The following is a 24,493-nucleotide window of genomic DNA, read 5'->3' as shown; positions in this document are numbered from 1 at the left end:
GTCTGTCGGCTGGACGTTTATTTTATGTTGTCTCATTGTCTGTCGGCTGGACGTTATTTTTATATTGTCTCATTGTCTGTTGGCTGGACGTTTATTTTATGTTGTCTCATTGTCTGTCGGCTGGACGTTATTTTTATATTGTCTCATTGTCTGTCGGCTGGACGTTATTTTTATGTTGTCTCATTGTCTGTCGGCTGGACGTTATTTTTATGTTGTCTCATTGTCTGTCGGCTAGTTGTTATTTTTATGTTGTCTCATTGTCTGTCGGCTGGACGTTTATTTTGTGTTGTCTCATTGTCTGTCGGCTGGACGTTTATTTTATGTTGTCTCATTGTCTGTCGACTGGACGTTATTTTTATGTTGTCTCATTGTCTGTCGACTGGACGTTATTTTTATGTTGTCTCATTGTCTGTCGGCTAGTTGTTATTTTTATGTTGTCTCATTGTCTGTTGGCTGGACGTTATTTTTATGTTGTCTCATTGTCTGTCGGTTGGACGTTATTTTTATGTTGTCTCATTGTCTGTCGGCTGGACGTTATTTTTATGTTGTCTTATTGTCTGTCGGCTGGACGTTATTTTTATGTTCATTGTCTGTCGGCTGGACGTTATTTTTATGTTGTCTCATTGTCTGTCGGCTGGACGTTATTTTTATGTTGTCTCATATATTTTGTTGTCTGTCTGGCTGGACGTTATTTTTATGTTGTCTCATTGTCTGTCGGCTGGACGTTATTTTTATGTTGTCTTATTGTCTGTCGGCTGTTTATTTTATGTCTCATTGTCTGTCGGCTGGACGATATATTTTGTTGTCTCATGGTCTGTCGGCTGGACGTTATTTTTATATTGTATTATTGTCTGTCGGCTGGACGTTATTTTTATGTTGTCTTATTGTCTGTCGGCTGGACGTTATTTTTATATTGTCTCATTGTCTGTTGGCTGGACGTTTATTTTATGTTGTCTCATTGTCTGTCGGCTGGACGTTATTTTTATTTTGTCTCATTGTCTGTCGGCTGGACGTTATTTTTATGTTGTCTCATTGTCTGTCGGCTGGACGTTATTTTTATGTTGTCTCATTGTCTGTCGGCTGGACGTTATTTTTATGTTGTCTCATTGTCTGTCGGCTGGACGTTATTTTTATGTTGTCTCATTGTCTGTCGGCTGGACGTTATTTTTATGTTGTCTCATTGTCTGTCGACTGGACGTTATTTTTATGTTGTCTCATTGTCTGTCGGCTGGACGTTATTTTTATGTTGTCTCATTGTCTGTCGGCTGGACGTTATTTTATGTTGTCTCATTGTCTGTCGGCTGGACGTTTATTTTATGTTGTCTCATTGTCTGTCGGCTGGACGATATTTTATGTTGTCTCATTGTCTGTCGGCTGGACGTTTATTTTATGTTGTCTCATTGTCTGTCGGCTGGACGTTATTTTTATGTTGTCTCATTGTCTGTCGGCTGGACGATATTTTTTGTTGTCTCATTGTCTGTCGGCTGGACGTTATTTTTATATTGTATTATTGATCGTTTCCTATCATTCAAGTGAACGAAATATTTAAGAAACATAATTTTGATAAAAAAAGATGTTCACACACATATGAATATATCACGTTAAAACCTAGAATAGCTGGGTATTTGCCTACAACAATTATCTACATTTACTAACAGCGAGCAGTGCGAAGCACTCTGGCTATAAATGTCAGGACAAACAGCTGAGGCGGCGCTCGGCAGGACCTCTGACTGGGATCGTCTCCGTTGAGGGTGTATTTATTGGGACAAGAGAACGCACTTGACTTCTATCTCATAATTTCTGATCGTCAAAGAGTAAAACTCTTCTCTATACGTTATACACTTGTTTGTATCAGGTACAATGTGTTTATCGTAGTAGCATTGTGCATGACATCTTGCTGAAGTCTTCACGAGTTATCTATCTTTACAGTCTCATTCCGCGCCGAAGGAGCATTGTGGGCTAGTCGGAATATCTCGCTGTTCTCTAACGTCTGGGTGACTTATAAGCAGCCTGAAAGATCGACATTATTCAACGGCAATTCACAGTACATCTACCGTAATCCACACTTACAATGGCTGATTTCAACATACGACTTGCTGTAGAGAGTGATTGTGACGAGATCGTTCGGTTGAGACAGGTAACATACATACAAATGATAGTATTTAGCTTTGTGTACAGGGTGATAATACAAAAATTTGACCTGAATATTATGGACCGGGTCAGGTAGCGGTGTTGCTCCGAAAACAAATTTTGTTATCGCTCTTTATTGTGAACTTCTGTATAGATCTTCCTGAAGTTCATATAAAGGTTCATTTTGGTCTCTTGTTGTACCCGTGTAATTTTGGGTCTGATCAGAAAAACAAAATGACCGACAGGAACTCATCTTGGATTTTGACTTTGAGAGTTTGTTATCGTTGTTTCTTGAGAAGTATTGGGTGGATCTTTCTTAAATTTCACAGGTAAGATCCCTTTAGCGCCTAGTTGTGCCCATGCGATTTTGGGTCGGATCAGAAAAACAAAATGGCCGACAGGAAGCCATCTTGGATTTTGACATTGAAAGTTTCTTATTGCTAATAATTGTTAAGTACTTGATAGATCTTTCCTAGTTGTATTAATTTGATTTTGGGACTGACTAGAAAAATAGAATAGCCGACAGGCACCCATCTTGGATTTTGCCTAGTATAGATTATTATTGCTATTTCATAAGAAGTACTGAATGAATATCTTTCAATTTCATATGGTTGTTCCCTTTGGCTTTCCTTGTGCTCGATTGATTTTGGGACTGATCAGATGAAACGAAATGGCTTCCAAGTGGCCATTTTTGATTTGGCAGGTAAAGATTTTCATCACTGTTTCTGCGAAGGAATGTCGAAATGTCTTATCATTAATTGCAAAAACAGAGAGGAGAAAAGAAGGGAAAAGATCCAACTTTGAAAGAGCATATAAAGATCAAACAATGGTTGGCGCCAAGATCCCAAGATCATTTCTGCGGCGCTAAGTGAATACATGAAAATACAATACAATTCAGTTTGATGATGTAAAAATACAATGATAGATGTACATTAGACAACGTGGTGGATCACTTTACCTGAAGTAACTCATACTGCACGTTTTAAATGTAGGACCTCACTCAAAGTAATCCTCATACTGACACAGAGAAAGAAAGAAAACACTTCATGTAAATACTTCAATCATGCAAGTAATTTATAAATGTAAATATTTTTTTCAGGAATTAGCAGATTACAACAAGATATCGGATAAAATGGAGATGACAGCTGAGAGTAAGTTTCCTTATCAGTATTTTAACTTTTCCAGTGATGATAGAACTTTCATAGTTTGACCAACTAGAAGGATGCTTTCTATTCACTGCTTTGAAATTCACCGATTGTCCTACTAGGACGCAAACTTCCAAAACATATTTGATTTAAAAAGGACATTATAAGTCATATATAGTAATGTAACTCGGGAACTAGACAAGATGTCCGTTATTGAAGGTATCGCATTGCCCGTATTGGCAGGTTTTACTGTCATACAATGTTCTATATACAGGAAATGAGCCACAGGATTCTCACTTTATTAAAATAATTATATCAATCATTAGCCATTTTGACAATTCTAAATGTATAGTATATGAGTGTGTTTAACATGTTATTATTTCCACAGAACTGAGGAGAGATGGTTTTGGAGACCGGAAATGTTTCCAGTGCCTAGTTGTGGAAGATATGATTGCGTCAGGTAATATATATAGTTCCGAAAGTAACATATACTGGACTTTTAGATATACACGTTTTGATGATGTCTTAACTTAAATGACAATACTTTTATAATCCATGGCAATCGTACACATCGGCAGCTTACATCGATCATTTCCCAAAAGAGTCAAACAGGGAGAACTTTCCACCTATGTGTACAATAAGGATAATTTTAATATCCATATGGTGAATTTTCTATTTCTTGGTAACAACTTCCTGCTTCAACAACCTAAAGTGTATGTATGTTGCAGCTGACTCGATATTTAGAGTTAGTTTCCAATATCACGATATTAGACAACGGACAGATAAACACACAATCTACACAGGGTTTCGGGATATTCAAGTTGATAAAGATTATACGTTAGTTCCGTGATCATCATAAAGACCTCGTTGGGAAATATTCTATTTTCTTGCGCGACATGAAATTGGACGTATTTGGTGCTGGTTGATATGTCTGGATATTCCGCTGTTGTTAACCTTGAACTCATTTGAGAACTTAACATTCGTGTACACTTATCAGATATTACGATATTTATTGAACTATGGACCTAGTAAACCTCACCATCTAGATTTTGACATTTCTTTCGATTATTTTTAGTTTTCTTCTGTCGCCTTCTAAGTTTCAAAATTAAGGCCCTTAGTATTTTAACTTTGAAAGGTTGTTATTGCTATTTCTTGAATAGTACTGTCTAGACCTTTCTCAAATTGCTAAAATAGGTTCCTGTTGGTCCGTAGTTGTGTCAAATTGATTTTGGGACTGATAAAAAAACAAAAATGGTTGACAGACTTAGATTTTGACTTCGAAAGTTTGTTATAACTATTTCTTGAGAACTACTCTATAGATCTTTCTCAGATTTTATGTAAAGGTTCATTTAGGTCCCTAGTTGTGGCCGGTTGAGTTTGGGACTGACCAGGAAAATAAAATAACCGACATGCACCCATCTTGGAACTTTTCCAGTCATTGTGCGACACCATTTTTCAGAAAAGTGGATTATAATACATGTACAGGTTTTGATGTGAACGGAAATATGATACATGGTTTTAATGTTTACTAAGTCATGGTATTTCGATGTTTATGAAGCCATAACACATGATTTTATGTTTACGAGGCCATGTCACATGATTTGATGTTTACGAGGCCATGTCACATGATTTGATGTTTACGAGGCCATGTCACATGATTTGATGTTTACAAGCGATTTGACATGATTTACATGACTTCGGTACTTTCGGCTGTGATTCCATTTCTACCGTCAACTTCTGTATATGTTTCCTAAAAACAATCTATTTTGTACTCAGTGTTTTATTACTATATAATATTGATGATTACAGCTTCAAAAGATAATGCCGTGCTGTTGGGATACGCCTTGTACTTTTATACATATTCCGCAAAGGTAGGGCGTGTTCTGTTCCTCGAGGACATCTTCGTGTCAGCAGCCCACAGGGGGCGTGGTATAGGAAGTAAACTATTCCAAGACGTTGCACAGGTAAAAGACCCTGTCTGTTATCCTTTGCTTTGATCCATAATGTATTTGTATATAATTCGGCGTTGTTAACATATTTCGTCCCGTTTCATATGCACCTATTCAGGACATACCACGTTGCGCATGCGCGGATTTCTCGCTGAAGGAGAACGATTTTTTAACTATAGATTTTGCAGCGGTTTTTCAGAAAAAATACTAATATATCGTTTTAAAACAAATGAAAATCCCAAAATGTATGTCTCTAATTAGTTAGTTTTAACATTTCTTCGTTACAAATATATTTTATTTTTTAATTTTTAGATGAACCTATTTCATAACTTCGAAATAAAGGATGTAATTAATGAAATGAATAATGAAATACAAACGATATCTCCACATAGCGACAAAGTTATAACCAAAACATAGTTCACCGTATGTGAATATTTTTGTCTTTTTAACAGATATATAAGCTTATCACTCTATACATTTCGTTCGTCTATATGATGCAATGCCATTTCAAACACACATATATATACAGTTTACGACTGACATGGAGGTGGCAAGTGAAAAGGGAATCTTATTTTCCTAACAAAAATAATATTAATGAATTAAAAGAACGTATCATAAACATTTAATTGGTCTAAAGGATAAGTATTGAGAATTTTATTGCCCCTTGCTATTTATAAATATAAGTCATGAATCTTAATGAGAAATAAATCGTATGATTTAATGAATTCGAGATTATATTAATTGTATAGAACTTCCAGTTATACTCATGTGCAATCTACAACGGCTTATTGTGAATACGAATTATGATCATCGTTACTAATGAATTATAACATTTTATTTGAATGACAATATCTAGGAATACATCTTCAGTTATACGATTATAAATATCTACCTCGTTAGATACCGTTTATAATATGATATGTGGACGGTAATTATATTCGTCTGTGATGTGAAATAACAATGTGTTAGGTCGTGTGTACCATATTTTTTGTGGGTCTCTTGGATCCTAGGTTTAAATGTTTTTGTTGCAAAAACAATTATTCCAGTAAACATACTTCTATAATTATGTACCAGTAACACAAATACTTTACCAAAAATCAGGTTAAGCTTTTCTGATTTTATGCATTAACGACATGCTGTATATGGGGAACTATTCGCCTAAGGAGTGTTTCTTCCAGGCATGAAACGTTTTTGCCCGGTGTTAAGTTCGACATGAAATACAGAAAGCATCAACTTTATTTGTTTTCGAGGACAAATATTTTTTGGTCGTCCGGTTTGGACTTGATATTTCATTTTGCATTTTGTCAACAGGTGTAACATATATTTTTCTGAGATTTGTATTCCATGTTAACATGCTTTCTCGGCATTCGATTTCGCGTTATCAATCATTAATGATAATGTAGCGAAATTAACTTATATAACCAAAATTACAGTACATATCTAAGCGTTTTTTGCGCTATATCGGCTAATGGGCAAAACGGTAAAAGTTGCCCAATACAGTGTTAATTCTACAGAAATTTAATGTATGTGTTTATGTTAGGTTGGTGTGGCCCAGGGTTGTCAGCGGATGCAGTGGGAGGCATATGCTTGGAACAAACCGTCTATAGCTTTCTACAAAAAACGGGGAGCAAAGAACATAACAGATTCTGAAAGCTTGCATTGGTTCGAAATAAACGGACCAAAATTGGAGCAACTAGCAAAGCAATCCTTTCCTGCGCATTTGAACAGAGACGTTATTGCAGATAACAGGTGATTTAAAGATAATTCTAGCACGATTCCAAAATGTAAAGGATCCTGTCGACATTTGTTTAAGTGTGAAAACGTTAATATTTGCACCTATGAGAGAAGTCCACTTTTCAGTGTCAACTTTATCTAAGGATATATATGTAGAAGTTGAAGGTAGATAGCCAAATATCTGTAATTACTCGGCATTTAGCCTGGAGTAAGGATATCGGGTACACTAGCTGTTGTTGAATTTTCACTGTAATTACAAGCATGTTTTTTTATGGATTATAAAACCTTTTTTGGTTTTTAAACAACAATTTACTTGGCAAGCGACTTATTTTTCACATATGATAACAGCAAAGATTCATGACAACACATCTGTCCGAAATGAATGGCGATTCTATCATTCCCTAAGAATGTATTCCTCGAACGTGAAGGACACATAATTCTGAGTAATGGCGCAAATCACCACTTAAAGCTCGGTTTCCATACGTTAGGCAATAGCATATAGCATCAGGACTATTCACTTGGAATTACCCATATTTTGATTCATTTGAATGACGGCATGGTTCAGAATACATCTATGTATACACATGCACTTGACTTTCAAAATCACTATGAAATGAATTTTATCGAACTTTGAAGATCATAATTAGGATAAAGAAGTATAAGTTATGCTCCCTGCGCCGAAAAATTCTACAGCTTTTGATCATCTGTACACGGAGATAATCCCGTAGATGATGACATAAACACACTCCTTCGATATCTCTGGTAAAAACACTATGTTCAACACTGATTCTTCAGATAACAATTGCCATACAAAGCTATTACAATGACGACGTAACTTTTAGTGTAGGTTTGGTCCGTGTTCATTTTCTTGAATTTCTCTTGATAATGATACGGATACACACTATGCTAATAGTATATTCTATCATTTATTTTAAAGATTATTTCATACACCAATTATTAAAATCAAACTTTATTTGCAAAAACAATAACACCACATCAACTCACTTAAACAAATGAAATAATCCGGAGAGCGCCATTAGAGTCATTGTGTAAACTGCAAGATAACAGGTGACACTATAGTTTGATATCAGCGTTACACGACCGCCTGTTGTGTTAGAGTGACGAATCAAACGCATCAAATGTGATGGAGTCAAATCATAACATCCTCCACCCACGTCAAATTGTATAATGATCCCATGTAGGGCCACCGGATTAAGCAATTTCGAAGATTCATCGTACACTGAGTGAGACGGAGCAGAGATTAGGATCCTTACTAGACTTTCTCCTTTAGTTTCATCTCTCTATTCAAGCTGATTAAACATGAGCCGTGTTCCTCCGGTTGTATTTTTGTCTCTATACAAGGCAACTTAAACAGTAGTATCATGCTGATTAAACACGAGCCGTGTTCCTCCGGTTGTATTTTTTCTCTATACAAGGCAACTTAAACAGTAGTATCATGCTGATTAAACACGAGCCGTGTTCCTCCGGTTGTATCTTCTCTCTATACAAGGCAATATCAACAACAGGATCACTGCGATGACTGACATGGACCCTGTAAACCGAAAGGCATTGGCCCATGTTCCAGTACCATCCTTTATGAGACCTGCCAAATGTAAAGAATGCGGATTGAAAAAAGAGGTCAGCAATATTTATCAGATCTATTATACAATAAGTAGTTGATTCAAGACCGTATTTGAATTTGGTATTAAGAGTATTGAAGCTACGCTGATGTGTTGAAGGTGTGGTGTTCATACCTACCATGAAAAAGACAAACTTAATTACAGTTATGGTATTGACAATGAAATTTGTGGTCACAAAATTATTGAAAAATTATTTTAGATGTACTTTCATGACAAGTGTAGCGCCGAGTATTTTTAGGTTTACATCCGGGGCATAAATTGTCACGTGACCGTTTATTTTCGTTTTTTTGTGGTGTCATGTGATTAGTTATCACGTGATCGTCTTGTCTTACTTTTGCTTTACCTGTAATCGGTGTGTTTGTGACGTATTGTGCATGTATTGTCAATCACCTGTCCATCATTTGTGCTGACTTGACAAGTTTGACTGACCCCTGACATGGTAGGAGACACGTTCTCCACGCTGATTTTTGGCGCCTTCTTTTCCCTTTTTTCTGTCCTGTCCTTGTGTCGGCACTTCTCAGCTACCCGAGGGCCGGTGCACACATATTTGTCCCTCTTCGCTGTGCGGCTATTAATCCGCATTATTAATCTATTTCCCTATAACCGGGTTCCCCAGCACCACATGCAGGGTAAGTGGATAATTTAATGTATTATGTTTGTAAATAGTTGCTAATAATTAAAACCTAATTATAATGCTTGAGTAAAGTTAATACTTTAGCTCTAGAGTCATATAAACTTATTTTTGATACTTATAAAATAACAGCTAAAAGTAGTCGTTATTTCCTAAATATTTCTTGATTATAGTCTAATATTAGCTATGAGCCTAATATCATTCGAAATGTCAGTGTAATTATCTTTATTCGTAACCTTTCCCATGCTTGTCAGTTCGTATATAAAGTCGGTGGAAATTTCGTCAAGTATCGTCTTTATAGTAATGTGTATTTGAATGAAGGTTATGTGCGTTCATGTGTGATTTGTACTTGTATGTTATTTTAAATATATTTTACAGGGATTTTAATTCCCGGATAAATAAATAAATACCTCCACGAAACACACGGGCTTGTAGTTGTCGTGTCGCTCCTGGCGAAAGAACCCTGGATGAATGTTACACAAGCATCATATGCTACTAAGATCAACTACAGCTTAATATAAAAAGAGATCCAAGAGGAGTATCGGAGCCCATTAATGTTTGATCTTTACTTGTTCTTTGAAAAGTAGATTTTTCCCTTTTCTTCTTTCCACTTGTTTGCTCAGACAATATAAAATTTGTGAAGGTTTATTCAGAAAAAATAATGACCATTAATTGTCGAATCAATATAATTGTCGTCAGTTCACTACCCTTTTACCGGGGTTCGATTCCCAGAACGCACGTGTAAAGATATGAAGTCACCTGCTCGTTCACGTGGGATTTACCATGGTACTCCATTTTCCTCCCATCCGGGCCAAAATAAGTGATTAATATAAGCGTAAAGCTTGCTTCGCATTTGCTATAAAATAAGTTGTATTTCATTTTATTTGCCTGACCTGCTTCAAAATCAAAAAGGGACCAATACGAACCTATACAAAAAATTAGATTCATCCAGTACTTCTCCAGAAATAGCGGTAACAATTTTAGTGACAAAAACCAAGATGCCACATGTCGTACATTTTACTTTCCGATCAGTCCCAAAATGTATGCATCTAGCAAAGGACTTGAACCTACCTATGAGCTTTGAGAATTATTCATCAAATATTTCTCTACAAAAAAACCAAGATGGCCGCCTGTCATCCAGTTTTTTTTCAATCGATCAGTCCCAAAATGGATTACTGTATGCACTACTAGGATATAAAGGGAACTTGAAACTCTTGAACTTGAGAATGATCAATCGTTTGTTTCTCCAGAAGTCATGATAGATATGACTGTCAATAGCCAAGGTGACTTTGTTTTCAAATAAATTCTTAAACGGACTACAAAGAACAAGGGATTAAATGGAATCTACAGATGAAATTTGGGAATGATCCATGGGGGGCCACTTCAACTTGCATTAATCACTCAAAGTCTTACTGTGGGAGTGCCCGGGGAAAACCCACGTGGGCAGAAAGTGTCTCCATTCCTTTTCACGTCCTTTCCTGGACGACTAAACTCCGACGCCCGGATGAAATACGAGTGCGTTAACACTGCCATTCGAACACCTCATGGTCTACAAAGTTTGGATATCCTGTCAGGATTTACGATTCAATAACGAGGTTTTCCACAAATCCAGATATTCTGGCTGGTTCTAGGACTAAACAATTTTTAATCCAAACCCGGATTTCCTTGCTGGATTTAAAATTCAGATTATCAGTTATCTTTTATTAAAACGAAGTATGTAAATGAATACCTGATGCCCAAGGGTTGATTAGCATGGCAATGGAAGCCGATAAGCAGATAAATCCCCAAGCACTTGGCAACACTTTCAGGCCAACTTTATCAACAAGTACTACCACATCGGTTCCGTTGTATCCTCCAGTAAAACAACCATAAGATGCCATAAATAGGGAAATACTTAGCAGAGATTGAAAAAATGACGTCAGGATCACTCCGACAGTAGAAACAGCAACACACGTGGTGAAGATAATGTGATGGTGTTTTGGATTTGGGAATATATCCATTAATACACCGAATGCTATTCGTCCTATTAGGTCTGTTGCTCCAAATATTGATAAAATCCGTGCCCCATCCTCACCCGATAATCCTAGCTCATCAGCATATGGAGGAACTATGTTAAATAAACTATGGTAGCTAATCATTGCAAAAAATATGACTGCGAAAAAAACAATGAAAACAGGGCTTAGAAAAAGTTTCCAATTAATTTCATGTAGAAAATTGTTCTTCTTGGCTATAACATTAACACTCTCTTTGGAGAGGTGCAAGTCGCTTTCGGTCTGGTCGTCAGGATGGAGCTTACTCGGGTTCACTAGACCACTGTTAGGATGGTGTGGGGATACGGTCGTGTTTTCGATGCTGCTGCCTTTACCATTATCTGCAGATTCACCACGAGGTATGAGCGAATCTAATTCCATTATATTATCTTCTTGGATGCAGATATCATGTGTTTTCCTCAGGGGATAGTTAGTAAAAGGACGGAGAAGCATGGCAAAAACACAAATATTACTCATCATTCCTGCGTGTATAATCATGGCGCCTTCAAGTCCGTACTGATTGATGAAGTACCGGATGAGGTAAGGCAAAGTCATGGACCCAAATCCGCCACCAGATAGGGCAAATCCTGTTGCGAATGAACGGTATTTCGCGAAGTAATTGGCTACCATAACCATTGTTGATGAAAAGCATAAACTATATCCGATACCTGTAGCGTGAAAAAAATGTTATGACCAACAATTACAACGCACATTTTGATAATTAAATAGTTTTACTATAGCTCATGGCGCCGTTATTTTTTAACTGTCAAAAATCCCCATTAAAGTAATAAAATATAACAATTACTGTACTAAAAACCTTAATACTAAAACATAACATTTACTATACTAAAAATAACAACCTTTACTGTACTAAAAATAACAACCTGTACTGTACTCCAAAATAACAAAATTTACTAAGAAACCTTAAAACTAAAAATAATCACAACCTTTACTGTACAAATAAACCTTAATACTAAACATCACGACCTTTACTGTACTCCAAAATAACAAAATTTACTAAGAAACCTTAAAACTAAAAATAATCACAACCTTTACTGTACAAATAAACCTTAATACTAAACATCACGACCTTTACTGTACTCCAAAATAACGACCTTTACTGTACTCCAAAATAACAAAATTTACTAAGAAACCTTAAAACTAAAAATAATCACAACCTTTACTGTACAAATAAACCTTAATACTAAACATCACGACCTTTACTGTACTCCAAAATAACGACCTTTACTGTACTAAAAAGCATTAATATCAAAAACCTTTACTGTACTAACAAAATCTTAAAACTAAAAAATAATGACGTTTACTGTACTCCAAAATAACGACATTTACTGTACTAATAGACCTTAACACTAAACAAATAACGACCTTTACTGTACTAAAAGAAACTTTACTGTACTCATAAACCTTTATACTAATAATTAACAACCTTTACTGTACGAAAAGAAAACCATTTGCTTTACTAACAAACCTTAATATTAAAAAATAATGACCTGTAAAGTACTCAAAAATAACAACCTTTACTGTACTCAAAAATAACAACCTTTACTGTACTCAATGGTTTGTTCAGTTGCAGAGATTTGTCATATTCTAACTACAGTTTATGTACAAAAAAGCAAGTACTACATGTACATACCTGTTATAAGACCATAAGTGAAATACAACACGGTGACAGAGGGCGCTTGTGATGACAATATCAGGCCGCAGCTGGTAATTATCCCGCCAGTAAATATCACCACTCTATGAGTAAATCTGGTACTCAAAGCATTACTAAGAGGAGCTGGAGAACAGACAACATACATTTAATTGTAATACTGTTAGTGTCCTGGTACTGCGAATATTACTAACAGTTGAAAAACAGATACCCCACCAATAAAGATATAGTACCACTATGTGTGTGAACCTGGCAATTCGAACAGCAGCTGAAAAAAATTTCTCAGTATGTCTGGTAATGACAGTATGACCTCGACGATGACAGGAAAGTCTGCAAATAAAAATAAATTCACAGACCTTTTACGCTTTATAAAGAACACGTGTTGCATATAATGGTACCCAAATGCCCAGTTACGTTACGGATGCGCATGCATGAACATAAACACACATTTAAGTCCGGGAGCTAGAAGGGTCCGTCGTGCATCCCCCCCCCACCTTCCACCCACACAAACCTCCGAATCAATGTTTTTCTTAAGCCCCATGACGCCCTGATCACGAAAATAAATGTTAACATTGCGTAAGTTGGGAAGAACTTCCGGTTATGACGTCATCAAGATGTCCGCCATAGTAAAATTTACCCAAAATGTGAAAAAACTCATAAAATCCTTATTTTTCGATCAAATTTAACAAATGAGGTGTCAAAATGACCGTAATAGAATAACAAAGAGATCTGTTAAAAAAACAAACAGCTATGAATAAATTAATTTCAACAAAAATATAGATGTTACATAATTGTCATAGTTTTTTTGGGAGTCAAATTTCTTACATGCCTGTTTTTCAAACTCCATTCAATCAACATAAAACACAGATTCATGACAATTTCCCGGAGTAGTCAATCACAACTTCATGAAGACGGACGCCATCATATAGCCTAAAGGAAATACAATCTTAGTTTTCTTATTTCATTTGGGTAGAATATAATATAAATTTTGGTGCACCGTATGCGACACACCTCGAATATTAATTTCTCATCAGCGATGCTCAAAAGCGAAATGTTTGTAAAGCCAAATACATGTAAATGAGATTGGAGCATGTTTGCCAAAATGCCATAATACGAAGTCAAAAGCAAGTGTAGGATAGCATTTTTGCATGATAAAGATCAAGCATATAGTGATTGGTTTTAATACATACAAAGACGGTAATGCAAGGTTCATCTGATACCCAGGATCCCCCAAAAGATGATGGCCCGCCGTCAAAGAGAAGGCGTGGTGAAAATTGTAAAGCATCAACGTCCGATATGAAAACAAGATGTGTCATCCATATTCAAGGATTAGAATATGGACAACGGCAGTTATTCGTGAACATGAAAAATGGCAACAAAACATTGGACAAGATAAAAGAAGTACGATCCCGAAGAGAATCACCATTAATCTTAATCGCTTTTAGGTTCATCCAGACACACCAGAAGCAACATGTTCATCTAGAACAAGTCGGCGATCTTCAAAGGACAGTGATACCACTATCTTCAAGCCTAATTGTATATTCTGTAACTTTGAAATCAAGGTGAAGGGTAACTGGACAAGTGAAGGAACCACGAAGTTTGATGGTTGGAGAAGAGTTCTAGAAGTAGCAGCGCAGAAATGCGATGAAAAACTCTTGACTAGAATTAGAGGACATGATTTGTTTGCATGCGAGGCGCAATTTCACAAGAGCAGTAGAGCAAAATACATTACAGACCCAAAGCAATGGAGAAGTACTGATGACGAGAAGAGGACAGAGCAGGAAAAGTTTGAACTGACACATAGGACTGCGTATCAGAATGTGTGTAATAAGATAAACAAAGATGTGATATGTGACAAAAAGATTGGTACAATGTCTGAGCTTGTTCAGGTCTATATTCCTCGATTCTGTAAATTTTCGCCCGATCCTGTAAATAATTGAACCCCAGTTAGAGCAATACAATGGCCCCTATTGTCACTTACTTCAAACCACATCCAATCATCATATTGATCATTTTAAAGCTTTTCCAGATTAAGAATAATATTGTCTACTGTTATCGTTTATAAGATTATGTTCCGAAGCAATTAATTTGGAGTAAAATTTCGCAGAACGTACGAAAATGCTCGGAATAAAAAAAAACGTTACGCAAATTGTATCGACAGAAATTTCCGCATTTAAAACTCGATCAAAATACATTGTCATTTCAAAAACTTTATCATTTTCTACTTCCACTATAATCTTATCAAGTACAATAAGATATCGGGATGCTTTGACTAAATACTTGATATGTTGTGTCACTACGCAATATACCGAAATACCGCGAGAGAAAATACTTAACATCCACAAAGCTATATATCCAATTATCGCATTTTAACGCAATTTTAAGGCAGACCTTTTTGTGGTCCAAATAATATTAGAATTACCACGGTATCTGTTTTCCTGTTACATACAATTGCCCAGGTACCATGAGGAATCTACCGGCTACTCATCCGTCAAAACAGGTGTCCCCTCGCACATCGTATTCAAGAAAAACGAAAATTTATCAGGCCTAAGTATGGTGTCATATGGAATAGAGGAACGGTCTAATATAAACCCGCGAATGGCATATGGAATAAAGGAACAGCCTTGTATAAAACAACTTGAATGCCATATAGAATATACAGCATGAACGATCTAGTATAAAACCTGACGATGACATCTAGAATAGATCTTCTGAGAAATTGAAACAAACTGACCTAAGAAAAGGAAAAAGAATCCGGTCAAAGACTGAATGCTGGACAGGGCTTGGTTGGAAACCTGGAATTTCTTGGCCAATTCCACATAGATTACGCCAAAAGATTTCAAACCCCCTAAAATAAGGACGCTGATTCCAAAACACCCTGAAAACAGAAAAAAAATTAATAAAACAATGGTAAAATGCACTGTCGTAGTAAATTTTCGATTGATCGAGGGAAACAATCGAATAAGGAATTTGGTTCAGGAAGTATGGAGTGTCTTTGGTATATTTACCTAAAAGTACCATCCATGCCCAACCATGGTCTACTGGATTGTTGTACTGGGAGGTTTCTGCCGATGTTCTAGATTTTTCAATTCTCTCTCCTTCCTCAAAGTGTTGAGTTTCGATATCGTCACTTTCTATCGCCCGCTCGTCGATCTCTCCCCTTGAGTCCATTGAGGCGTCTGTCTAAAGGTAGCTCTACTCGATATTCTGTCACTTCCGGCGTTACGAGGATCGATCAGCTGTCTTTCCTGTCTGCTTAGTATACTCGTTTTGATCGGTCCACCATCCTTGTCGTCGTCGTCGTAGACGTCTGTCCGACTGTCTGTAATGATGTTCGTCCGTGATACATATGTACTTACACTATGTATATATCGTTTTATTTATTTAATGCTTAGGTCTATTATATCTCAAGAACCCTAATATACATTTTACTCATTGTCAAAGTATCGTCAATGCATAATACAGTTTAATCACCATTGAGTGATATTTGGATCGATTCCAATTAATCATACCAATACTATTCCGATATGGTGGCAATGTACTGTCGAGTACAGCAGAAATATATGTGTCGGGTGCGTTCCGACAAGGCCAGGATGAATATATGATTGTACTTTATAACAATATATATTTCAAACTAACGAACTCGTCTGTTACATTCACGGATATTACAGGATTAATATAATTTGATCAGACGATTATCAAAGTTATTAATTACAACATCCGGTTTATTTCTTGCATCAATTACTTCATCGGATTCATAATTGAAATCATCTTGACAAAAGATCATGAAATTTCGAGTTAGTAATCCGAAATTTTGAGATATTTACCCCAAATTTTGAGAGATTAACCCGAAATTTTGAGATATTAACCCGAAATTTCGAGATAGCAACTCGAAATTTCGAGTTAGTAATCCGAAAGTTTATTGTTTAGTCCGCCATTGATGTTCCAGGACAACTATTTGAGATACAAATTCTGGCGCGCATCCTCACACTCAACATTGTTCTATGGATTAGGTGGGTGACGGTTGGGTGGTGGTGGTAAGTAGGAGGGAGGGGAGGGTTGATTGGTATGGCTACAAGCTCTGGCACCATAGTTCCCTCTGTTATCCAGATGGACGTGGGTGCTACTACCGTTATTGCCACTGTCGGACCTCGGACAAAATACACAAAGGCTTGTGTGACGGACTTGTGCAGGTCTACGTTTTACGTTTATTGTGCGTATTTCTGTACTTTTCTTTCTTTCTTTTTTTAATATCACTGTTAACTGTATCAATGTACGTGTGGCGATGTTCACTTTCTAACTTTTATATCGAGTAATACACAAATTAATAGGATTAAAATATTAAGTCGAAGTGATTCTTTATCTCTCGATAACCCTAGCTAAAATGAAAGTAGATCCGATTATATGTAAATACGCAACTACGTCTACAGTCCGGTTTTCAGCTTGGCACAGATATCATTTATAAGATCCCAGATTCTCACCCAACAAGCCAAAATCATCCAGGTCACGTGGTACAGTTTGATAAAATTGTCGCTCCGAAATGCATAATGTTCCGGAACCAATGTTAAGAGTAAGATTGGTCCTGGCAAGAACTTACATTTCACAGAAAAACAAACCGAGTAAATTAAGTAACCTCAGTAAGCAATGCCACCGTCGGTTATTAGTATAGATATATATATAAAAAAAAATAAGGAAAAAATGTCTAAGCTGAGAGTCGAACACCCACCTTTGAACGGTGCTGAGTTCTAATTCATAATGGTTAAAAGTCAGCGGCCAAAACTGAATTGGAATCATCCCCTCCTCTCTCTTTCCCTTAAAAGGGCGGAATGGGCAAAGTGAAGCTAAACCAGCCTGCTTCAGAGATTTATTATTTTATTTGTCATACGGTACAATACCTTTGAGATGACCCCTTAATCTGTCAACACAATCAGTGATATTTAGAGGTTTAGAATCAACATGACAGGAACTACAACAGGCCAACCTTCGCCGCAAGTGGCTCATAGATTCCTTGGAAAAACGTTGTGTCACATGAATATTCACCCTTCAGTATACTGTTCCACTGAGCTGAGACGACTTCGACCAAGAAAGATAACTCTTCATTGTTATTTTTATATAGATTCCTCAATGATCGCACTGAGCTCAATAATTCCTTTTTTTAATCACAAAAAGTTGAAAAAAAATCGTATTCAAATGATTAATGAAATTAGTACATAGATTTGGAAGGGCAATAAATAAATGATTCAATTGTGAGATTAAAAGTGACTTAATAATACATATATTTCCAGTCTTGATTAGAGATTTTAGCTTTATCAAGTTTTTGTCATTATTTAGTTCAGGAATTTCATACAAGTTAACACTAAAATCAATTTCTAATAGATAGAATTTATCCCTTCCCACTGTAAATTCAGTTCTGGTAAAAAAGTGTCTACAATATATCTTACTACCAATCCAAATTACTTAATACTAATTTTCAGACCAGAAATATTTGCAAACAAGTTAAGCTCAGTTATTGATTCACATAAAGAGTATCGAGTATCGTAAGCATACTGGGACAAAAGTATTGGAAAATCACCCATAGATATATCATTTATATTTTTGTTTTCTCTAATTCTAATTGCTAAAATGTTTGTGCATAATATGAAGATGTACAGTGTGATTGGGTCACATTGTCTACAACCGTGTTTCACTTTGGAGAAATTTGACAAATTCCCCCCCTTTATTAATAGCCGAACTAACATTTTTGAGCGAAGTTTTTACCAATTTCCTAACACCCTCCCCAAAGTGTTTTATCAATAAATTCCCATAAAACTGAATCAAATGCTTTCTCAAAGTCAATCATCAAGAGCATTCCTGGTATGTTATTTTCTTCACTAAAATTCATAATATCATAAATAAGTCTATTGTTTTCACCTATGTTACGCCCCGATAAAAAACCAGTTTGACTATTGTCTATAAGTGTATCTAGAACAGATTTTACCCTATTTGTTATAACCCCAGAAGTAATCTTGTAAACACCATTCTAAAGAGAAATTGGTCGCCAGTTTTTCAAAAATTGTCTTGGTTTATCACTCTTTGGTTTACAAGTAATAATTCCTTGTTTTTTTTTGTAACTGAAAATTCATTTGAAAAATATCCAAAATTAAGTGATCTAACAATAAAAGTGCTTAACTGTTTCCGAAAACATTTAAATACTCACCAGAGGAACAATCCAAACCTCGGCTCTTGTTATTTTTTATTTGACTAAGTGTTTTTCCAACTTCTTCTAATGTGATAGTACCTTCTAGCACTTCGGATTATACACAATTTAATTTTGGAACCTTAAAATCATCAAACACATTATCAGAAACACCATATGAATTCTCATAAAAATTTTGAACTTCATTTCAAATTGGTCAGTTATATTGTATCTTAGGGATAATTTTAGATGTGTAATTCCTATTTTCTAAACCAAAGAAATACTTTGTAGGCTTTTCTCCCTCCTCTATCCATTTTGCTTTAGATCTGACAATATTACCTTGTATTTTATATAACCTTATAGCTTCAAGTTCCTTTATCTTATTTGTAAGATCGATAGTATCAGTATTATCCCAATCCTCTAATTCCTGTATACATTTCTTTTGATAATTATCTCTACTATTTGGTGTTTTTTTAAATAAGATTAATAAGAAAGTGATTTCTCCCTGATTTTCTTCAAAAGCACCTCTAAAAACAATTGATCATTAACTGTATATTGCAATTCTGAGTCTGAAATTTCTGAAATATTAACTTAGTTATAGACAGGGAGGCAATATCTAGCTTTACTGTCATCAACACTGGTCTTAACCATTTTCAGATATTTATATCGTGTAAAAGAGAATTGTTGAATTTCCAGAGACCCTTACCTTTCTTCAATTTATTGAATTTTATAGATTTTTGGGAAGGAATGATCCAATTTATTAACAGGGTCTATGGAATCTAACCTAGCCTGTTTAATAGGATGATTCTTTCTCCAAGTAATCCTTTTTAATCTGCATGACCTCAAAAAATATCTACAAGACCATACTTTTCCATAATTTCCCTTATTTTTTCCCTAGCATTTGGATTATCAATATTTTCATAATTATTGTCATAATCAATCTCAAATTTCAATACTACATTAAAATCACCGCAAAGAACAACATTATCATTTCCAAAATCTTCAATAACTTCACTTATATTACTATAAAAATCTGGTCTATCCTGATTAGGGTCCTAAACTATAATAAGGGTTATTCTAGTACCTTCTATTGTTATATCTAAAGCTAGAAAATTACCAGTAATATCTTTCTTTTCCCTGTGTACATTAGATTCAAAATTATTATTAATCAATATCTCTACGCCCCTGGCGTTAGATTTATAGTGAGCGCAGCTAGTGCTTCATGGTATTGTATGTGGTAATTCAACTCCAACAAGCTGCCCATATGATCAACTTTATACCGAAGTGTGGCTGGAACTTCAAAACCCACCATACACTAACTGCATCACACAGTGAGAACTGTCAACCTGTTGAATGGATTAAAAATAATTTTGATCTATAAAATATCTTTGTAAGTTTACATGTGGAAATGAAATCATACTAAAAGTCTTAAATAATTCAAATGAATTTAACAAACATATACTTTAATGGTTTGAAACGCATATAAAAAATATCATACTGAAAAATTCACTTTTAACCATTCAAGATTAGAGCACATTTGTTCTCCAATGTACCTGATTTCCGCTTTAACCTTTGAGAACTTTTGTCACTTTCCGTGAACGAGAAAATACATGGCCTCTTACAAGGAAGCAGCCGAAAGGTCAGGATTTGGCGTAAAACATGTCCTGTCATCTAACAACATTAAAACTTGAAGATGTGGATGTTCTTTCAATAGAAATTTCCCAGTGAACACTTATATGACACATTGATGAGATAACTATAAGTGGTGACTTTTTATTCTAGAAAAGGGCAGTTTATGAAATGTTGCTGAATTTAAAAAGAATTTTTCAAGACAAATTCATTTAAATATATAAATTTGTATTGATTAATCTCGGCAGTGTTTACAACTTTACCATCTTTTTCTACCAAGTCAAATCAACATTGCTTAAAAAACTAAAGGTTCTAAAGATTTTTATTTGTTAATTAACAGAATGAAAACTCTCAACAGCAAAGAGAAAAGAAAACTGTGGTTGAGAACATTCTTATTTTAATTATGAAAATGGGTTAAAAATATAAACACCGCCTTTATAAATCTGACTAAAACTATATTGTCTTTCATCATATTTTGACTACAAACTCATTTCTTTTTTGAAGCAGAGATGATATATAAAATGTAGTTCTCTCTGCAATCTCTAATTTTGAAAGGGAAACTCTTGTACATTTATTTTAAGATTTTTTATCAATTTCTAGAGTCTATATATGTTGTCAAAGATGTTATTAATACATTTTCTGTTACCATAGAAACAGATAATCCTCCTCACAAATTTCAGTTTATCTGGCCCAATGCTCAGAAACCATTCAAGATAATTCAAAACTCAAAACTTTTCACACTTATTAAGCTGGTAGTATCTTTTGCTAAGGGCAAGTTCACTATTTAAATACTTTTTTCCTGTTACCATTGAAACAGATAGGCCAAATCACACAGTTCAGTTTTTTCAGACCACATCTCTAATTCCGTTCAAGGTAATTACCCGTTACTTTGAACGTGCATCAAGCTAGTATTCTAGTAGAAGTTCTCCATTTCAATACCTTGTATGGAAAAATTAAAAATAACAAACAGAAATTAAACTTGCTGTTATTATTAACATTAATACATGGTTATGTGCATTTCTTTTAAACAGCAGGATGCGGAAATAATGTCATGCTTTGGTTATCTTGTCGTCTTTTGTTTGGTTCTTTTTTGTCTGTCTTCATGTTGTGTGATTGTATGTGCATGATTATTCAACTTATAAAAATCACATTTGTGGTAAGCATTCGAAGTGTCTTAACTGTGGGGGGAAACCTGTATCCCTTCAGAGATATTGAACCCCGGATGGCTAGGTGAAAAAAAAGTGTACTACAACTGCGCCACCAAACCACCTCCTGATCATGATGATGCATTGTTTTCTAGAAGAAGAAGATGACGATATTACATGTGTATGTGCTCTATTAAAATTTTCTGAAATATAAAATAAATTAAAAAAACTGCTTCAGTACAGACATGGATCAGACAGTTCAAAGTGTGTATCTTGTTGACCAACTTGCACTCAATTTTAGGCAGTGCCTATTTCATATTATAAATTGAAATAACAGCCAAAGCCCAATGACTTCTGCACATATTTTCGTTTTCTTCCGTAAAATTGGTGTCCTGAAGACAAAATATATTATAAGATTTACTTTTCATCAATGAAACAAATCCTTCCGTTTAAAACGACCCCCTAGACCCTGACAGTTTGCACTTAAAATCGTTATGGAATCAGCTGCAAAGATTGAAGGAGAAAATCCTAGGAGTCAAAAAGGAAATCCAAACTTCGATCGTAAAGAGGTCTATGACAGTCCATGGCAAAGTGAATAAAATAGAAAGAAGGGCGACAGAAAGGGAATGAATAACAAAAATAAAAGTTACCATGCAGGTCTGAGTCAACGACAACTTGGTAACTCATTGCCCTTAAAAAAGAAGTAAGGGAAATCGTAGTAGATTCGTGAATCCCAACTCGTGCGACAAACAGGAAGTAACCGATGCAACCGGAAGTGGTACTATATATATCAGACACGGATTCATGGTTGGCAATTCCGGAAAAGTAAGAAATATCCGATAATTGTGCGATACGGTTAAGCCACGAGAAAAATTACTTAGATTTACAGAATTACTTTTAGACATAGTCCAGAGGTAATACATAGGATATACTTTCACCAAACAACTACCGAAAACAGAAAAGTAGAATCTCATTCAGAAAAAAAAAAAAAAAAAACAATCGGAACACTAATATTAAACAGAATATTAGAAGCGATATATATGTTAATTAAAATAGGCCTACCATCTGAAGTTTGAAAAACGGAAGTAGCTGTATAGTTTAATAATAATGATATAGAGACAAATTGTGGTGTATTTTTAGTTGTGTATAAACAGTAAAACACGAACAAATTAAATACATACAAAATAATACATTTATATATGAATTAACAGTATATAGCCAATGTCTTAATAAAAGTTTTCTCTTAATAGTCTAATTAAGGTTTTTAGTAAATGTTAGTTTATATAGAAGAAAACGCAATACATCTCAACTACCTTATTATCGAGCCCTGAAATCACAACATGGGAAACACATTCACTCACAATACCACTAAACACTTCTTAGTAATGTGTAAAGTACAGTATATAAAGTCGAATCAAGACACAACAGTCTGGTGACCGGGCAATATCCCTGGAAGAGTTCATCACCGGTTGTGCGGCCGAATCCTTCACTAACACAGTTTTATAGCCCATACTAGCTTTGGAGCTCTTGAAATTTTCGTCGTTCAACAGGAACTCATGATCCAACTGAGTAACAAATGAAAGTCTACGCTTTCTTTCGTCTGTCAGAATCACGTGCAGTTTCCCGTCTGTACTGAAAGAGTTCTTTACGCATCTGAGTCTGTAAGCCTCCTTAAGTCTGTCCTGATCGAACTTGAAATTTCTGTTCTTCAAAATCTCATATTTCTTAGTCCTGCGAGTAAATTTCACAATAACATTTCTGCTTCTTCCATTGACGAATTTTCCAAGTCAATGTGTAATGTCAGTAACAATTCCGTTAAGAGAAACGTTCAGTTTGGAATTAATGAGTCTCGCAACACTGCTCTTACATTCTTCGTCTGTCTCTTTCTCAGACGGATCAGCTAAACCGAAAATTCTAATCAAATTCTTTCGTTCGTATTGCTCTAAGTCATTGAACTTTTCACGCATGACTTTCGCAGACTCTTGGAGTTCTGCACACCGAGTTTCGAGATTTCCACCTGTTTCTCGCAGCTCATCGTTTTCAGTTTACAATTAAAAAATTCTTCTTTCTAATTTGCCCACCAGCTCACGATTCTCGTTTCTAAAATCGTCTTTCAACTTGATAGGTCTTTCTTCAATTCTGTCTGTAATCCGAGAAATTTTCTTGTACATATCTGCTTTCGTAACAAGGTTTCCAAGCATTTCATATGTCTTGGTAGTAGAACCACTAGCAGACTTTCAAATCATGAACTCAAAAGTCCAATAATATACACTTGTACGCTGGTGTATAGATACGATATAATATTCGATTGTACACTAGCTATACAATAGCTACATGTAAGATACTGAGCGTGTCGTTAGCAGTTGTCACGCGATATGGCCTTATCCATTGTTCGTTTTCAACGTCCAAAAGTCACTTTTCAATATAAAATCAACATATCTTTTCCAACGATTCGAAATCAAAACATGTTTGCAACACACAGTCTGAAAAATAGAATTTTCCAAGTCCTATAAAATATATAAATCACTCGTGATGGTTAGAGCGAATTTCCATGTCAATACAGGTCCGTGTGATCTTGACCTCCTTTATGAATAGTCTTGGTTGGATTTTTAA

General features: G+C 35.4%; 2 protein-coding genes across 6 annotated transcripts; one reads left to right on the top strand and one right to left on the bottom strand.

Moving 5' to 3' along the window:
- The first annotated feature begins 1,930 nt into the window (after positions 1-1,930).
- Positions 1,931-7,218, top strand: LOC132562477 (thialysine N-epsilon-acetyltransferase-like). The gene is made up of 5 exons (XM_060227222.1): positions 1,931-2,137; positions 3,230-3,281; positions 3,664-3,735; positions 5,085-5,239; positions 6,765-7,218. The coding sequence occupies exons 1-5, from the start codon at positions 2,072-2,074 to the stop codon at positions 6,975-6,977; spliced, it is 558 nt and encodes a 185-aa protein (XP_060083205.1). The 5' UTR covers positions 1,931-2,071; the 3' UTR covers positions 6,978-7,218.
- Positions 7,219-7,912: 694 nt separating this feature from the next.
- On the bottom strand, positions 7,913-17,972 carry LOC132562471 (monocarboxylate transporter 12-like). Of its 5 annotated transcripts, none has more exons than XM_060227214.1 (6): positions 17,913-17,972; positions 15,940-16,253; positions 15,666-15,809; positions 12,914-13,057; positions 10,959-11,927; positions 7,913-8,561 (listed from the first exon to the last, which is right to left on the bottom strand). In XM_060227214.1, the coding sequence occupies exons 2-6, from the start codon at positions 16,100-16,102 to the stop codon at positions 8,422-8,424; spliced, it is 1,560 nt and encodes a 519-aa protein (XP_060083197.1). In that variant the 5' UTR covers positions 16,103-16,253; positions 17,913-17,972; the 3' UTR covers positions 7,913-8,421. The 5 variants fall into 5 exon arrangements, with proteins under 5 accessions (XP_060083197.1, XP_060083195.1, XP_060083196.1 ...); XM_060227212.1 differs by having other exon boundaries at positions 17,658-17,946; XM_060227213.1 differs by having other exon boundaries at positions 17,827-17,946.
- Between the last annotated feature and the right edge of the window lie 6,521 nt (positions 17,973-24,493).

This window comes from Ylistrum balloti, unplaced genomic scaffold (assembly GCF_031769215.1).
Source record: "Ylistrum balloti isolate Yb309-2 unplaced genomic scaffold, AGI_CSIRO_Ybal_v1 Utg371428, whole genome shotgun sequence".
Lineage (NCBI taxonomy): Eukaryota > Metazoa > Mollusca > Bivalvia > Pectinida > Pectinidae > Ylistrum > Ylistrum balloti.
Note: the sequence above shows the minus strand (reverse complement) of the source record. Positions and strands in the feature narration are given on the sequence as shown.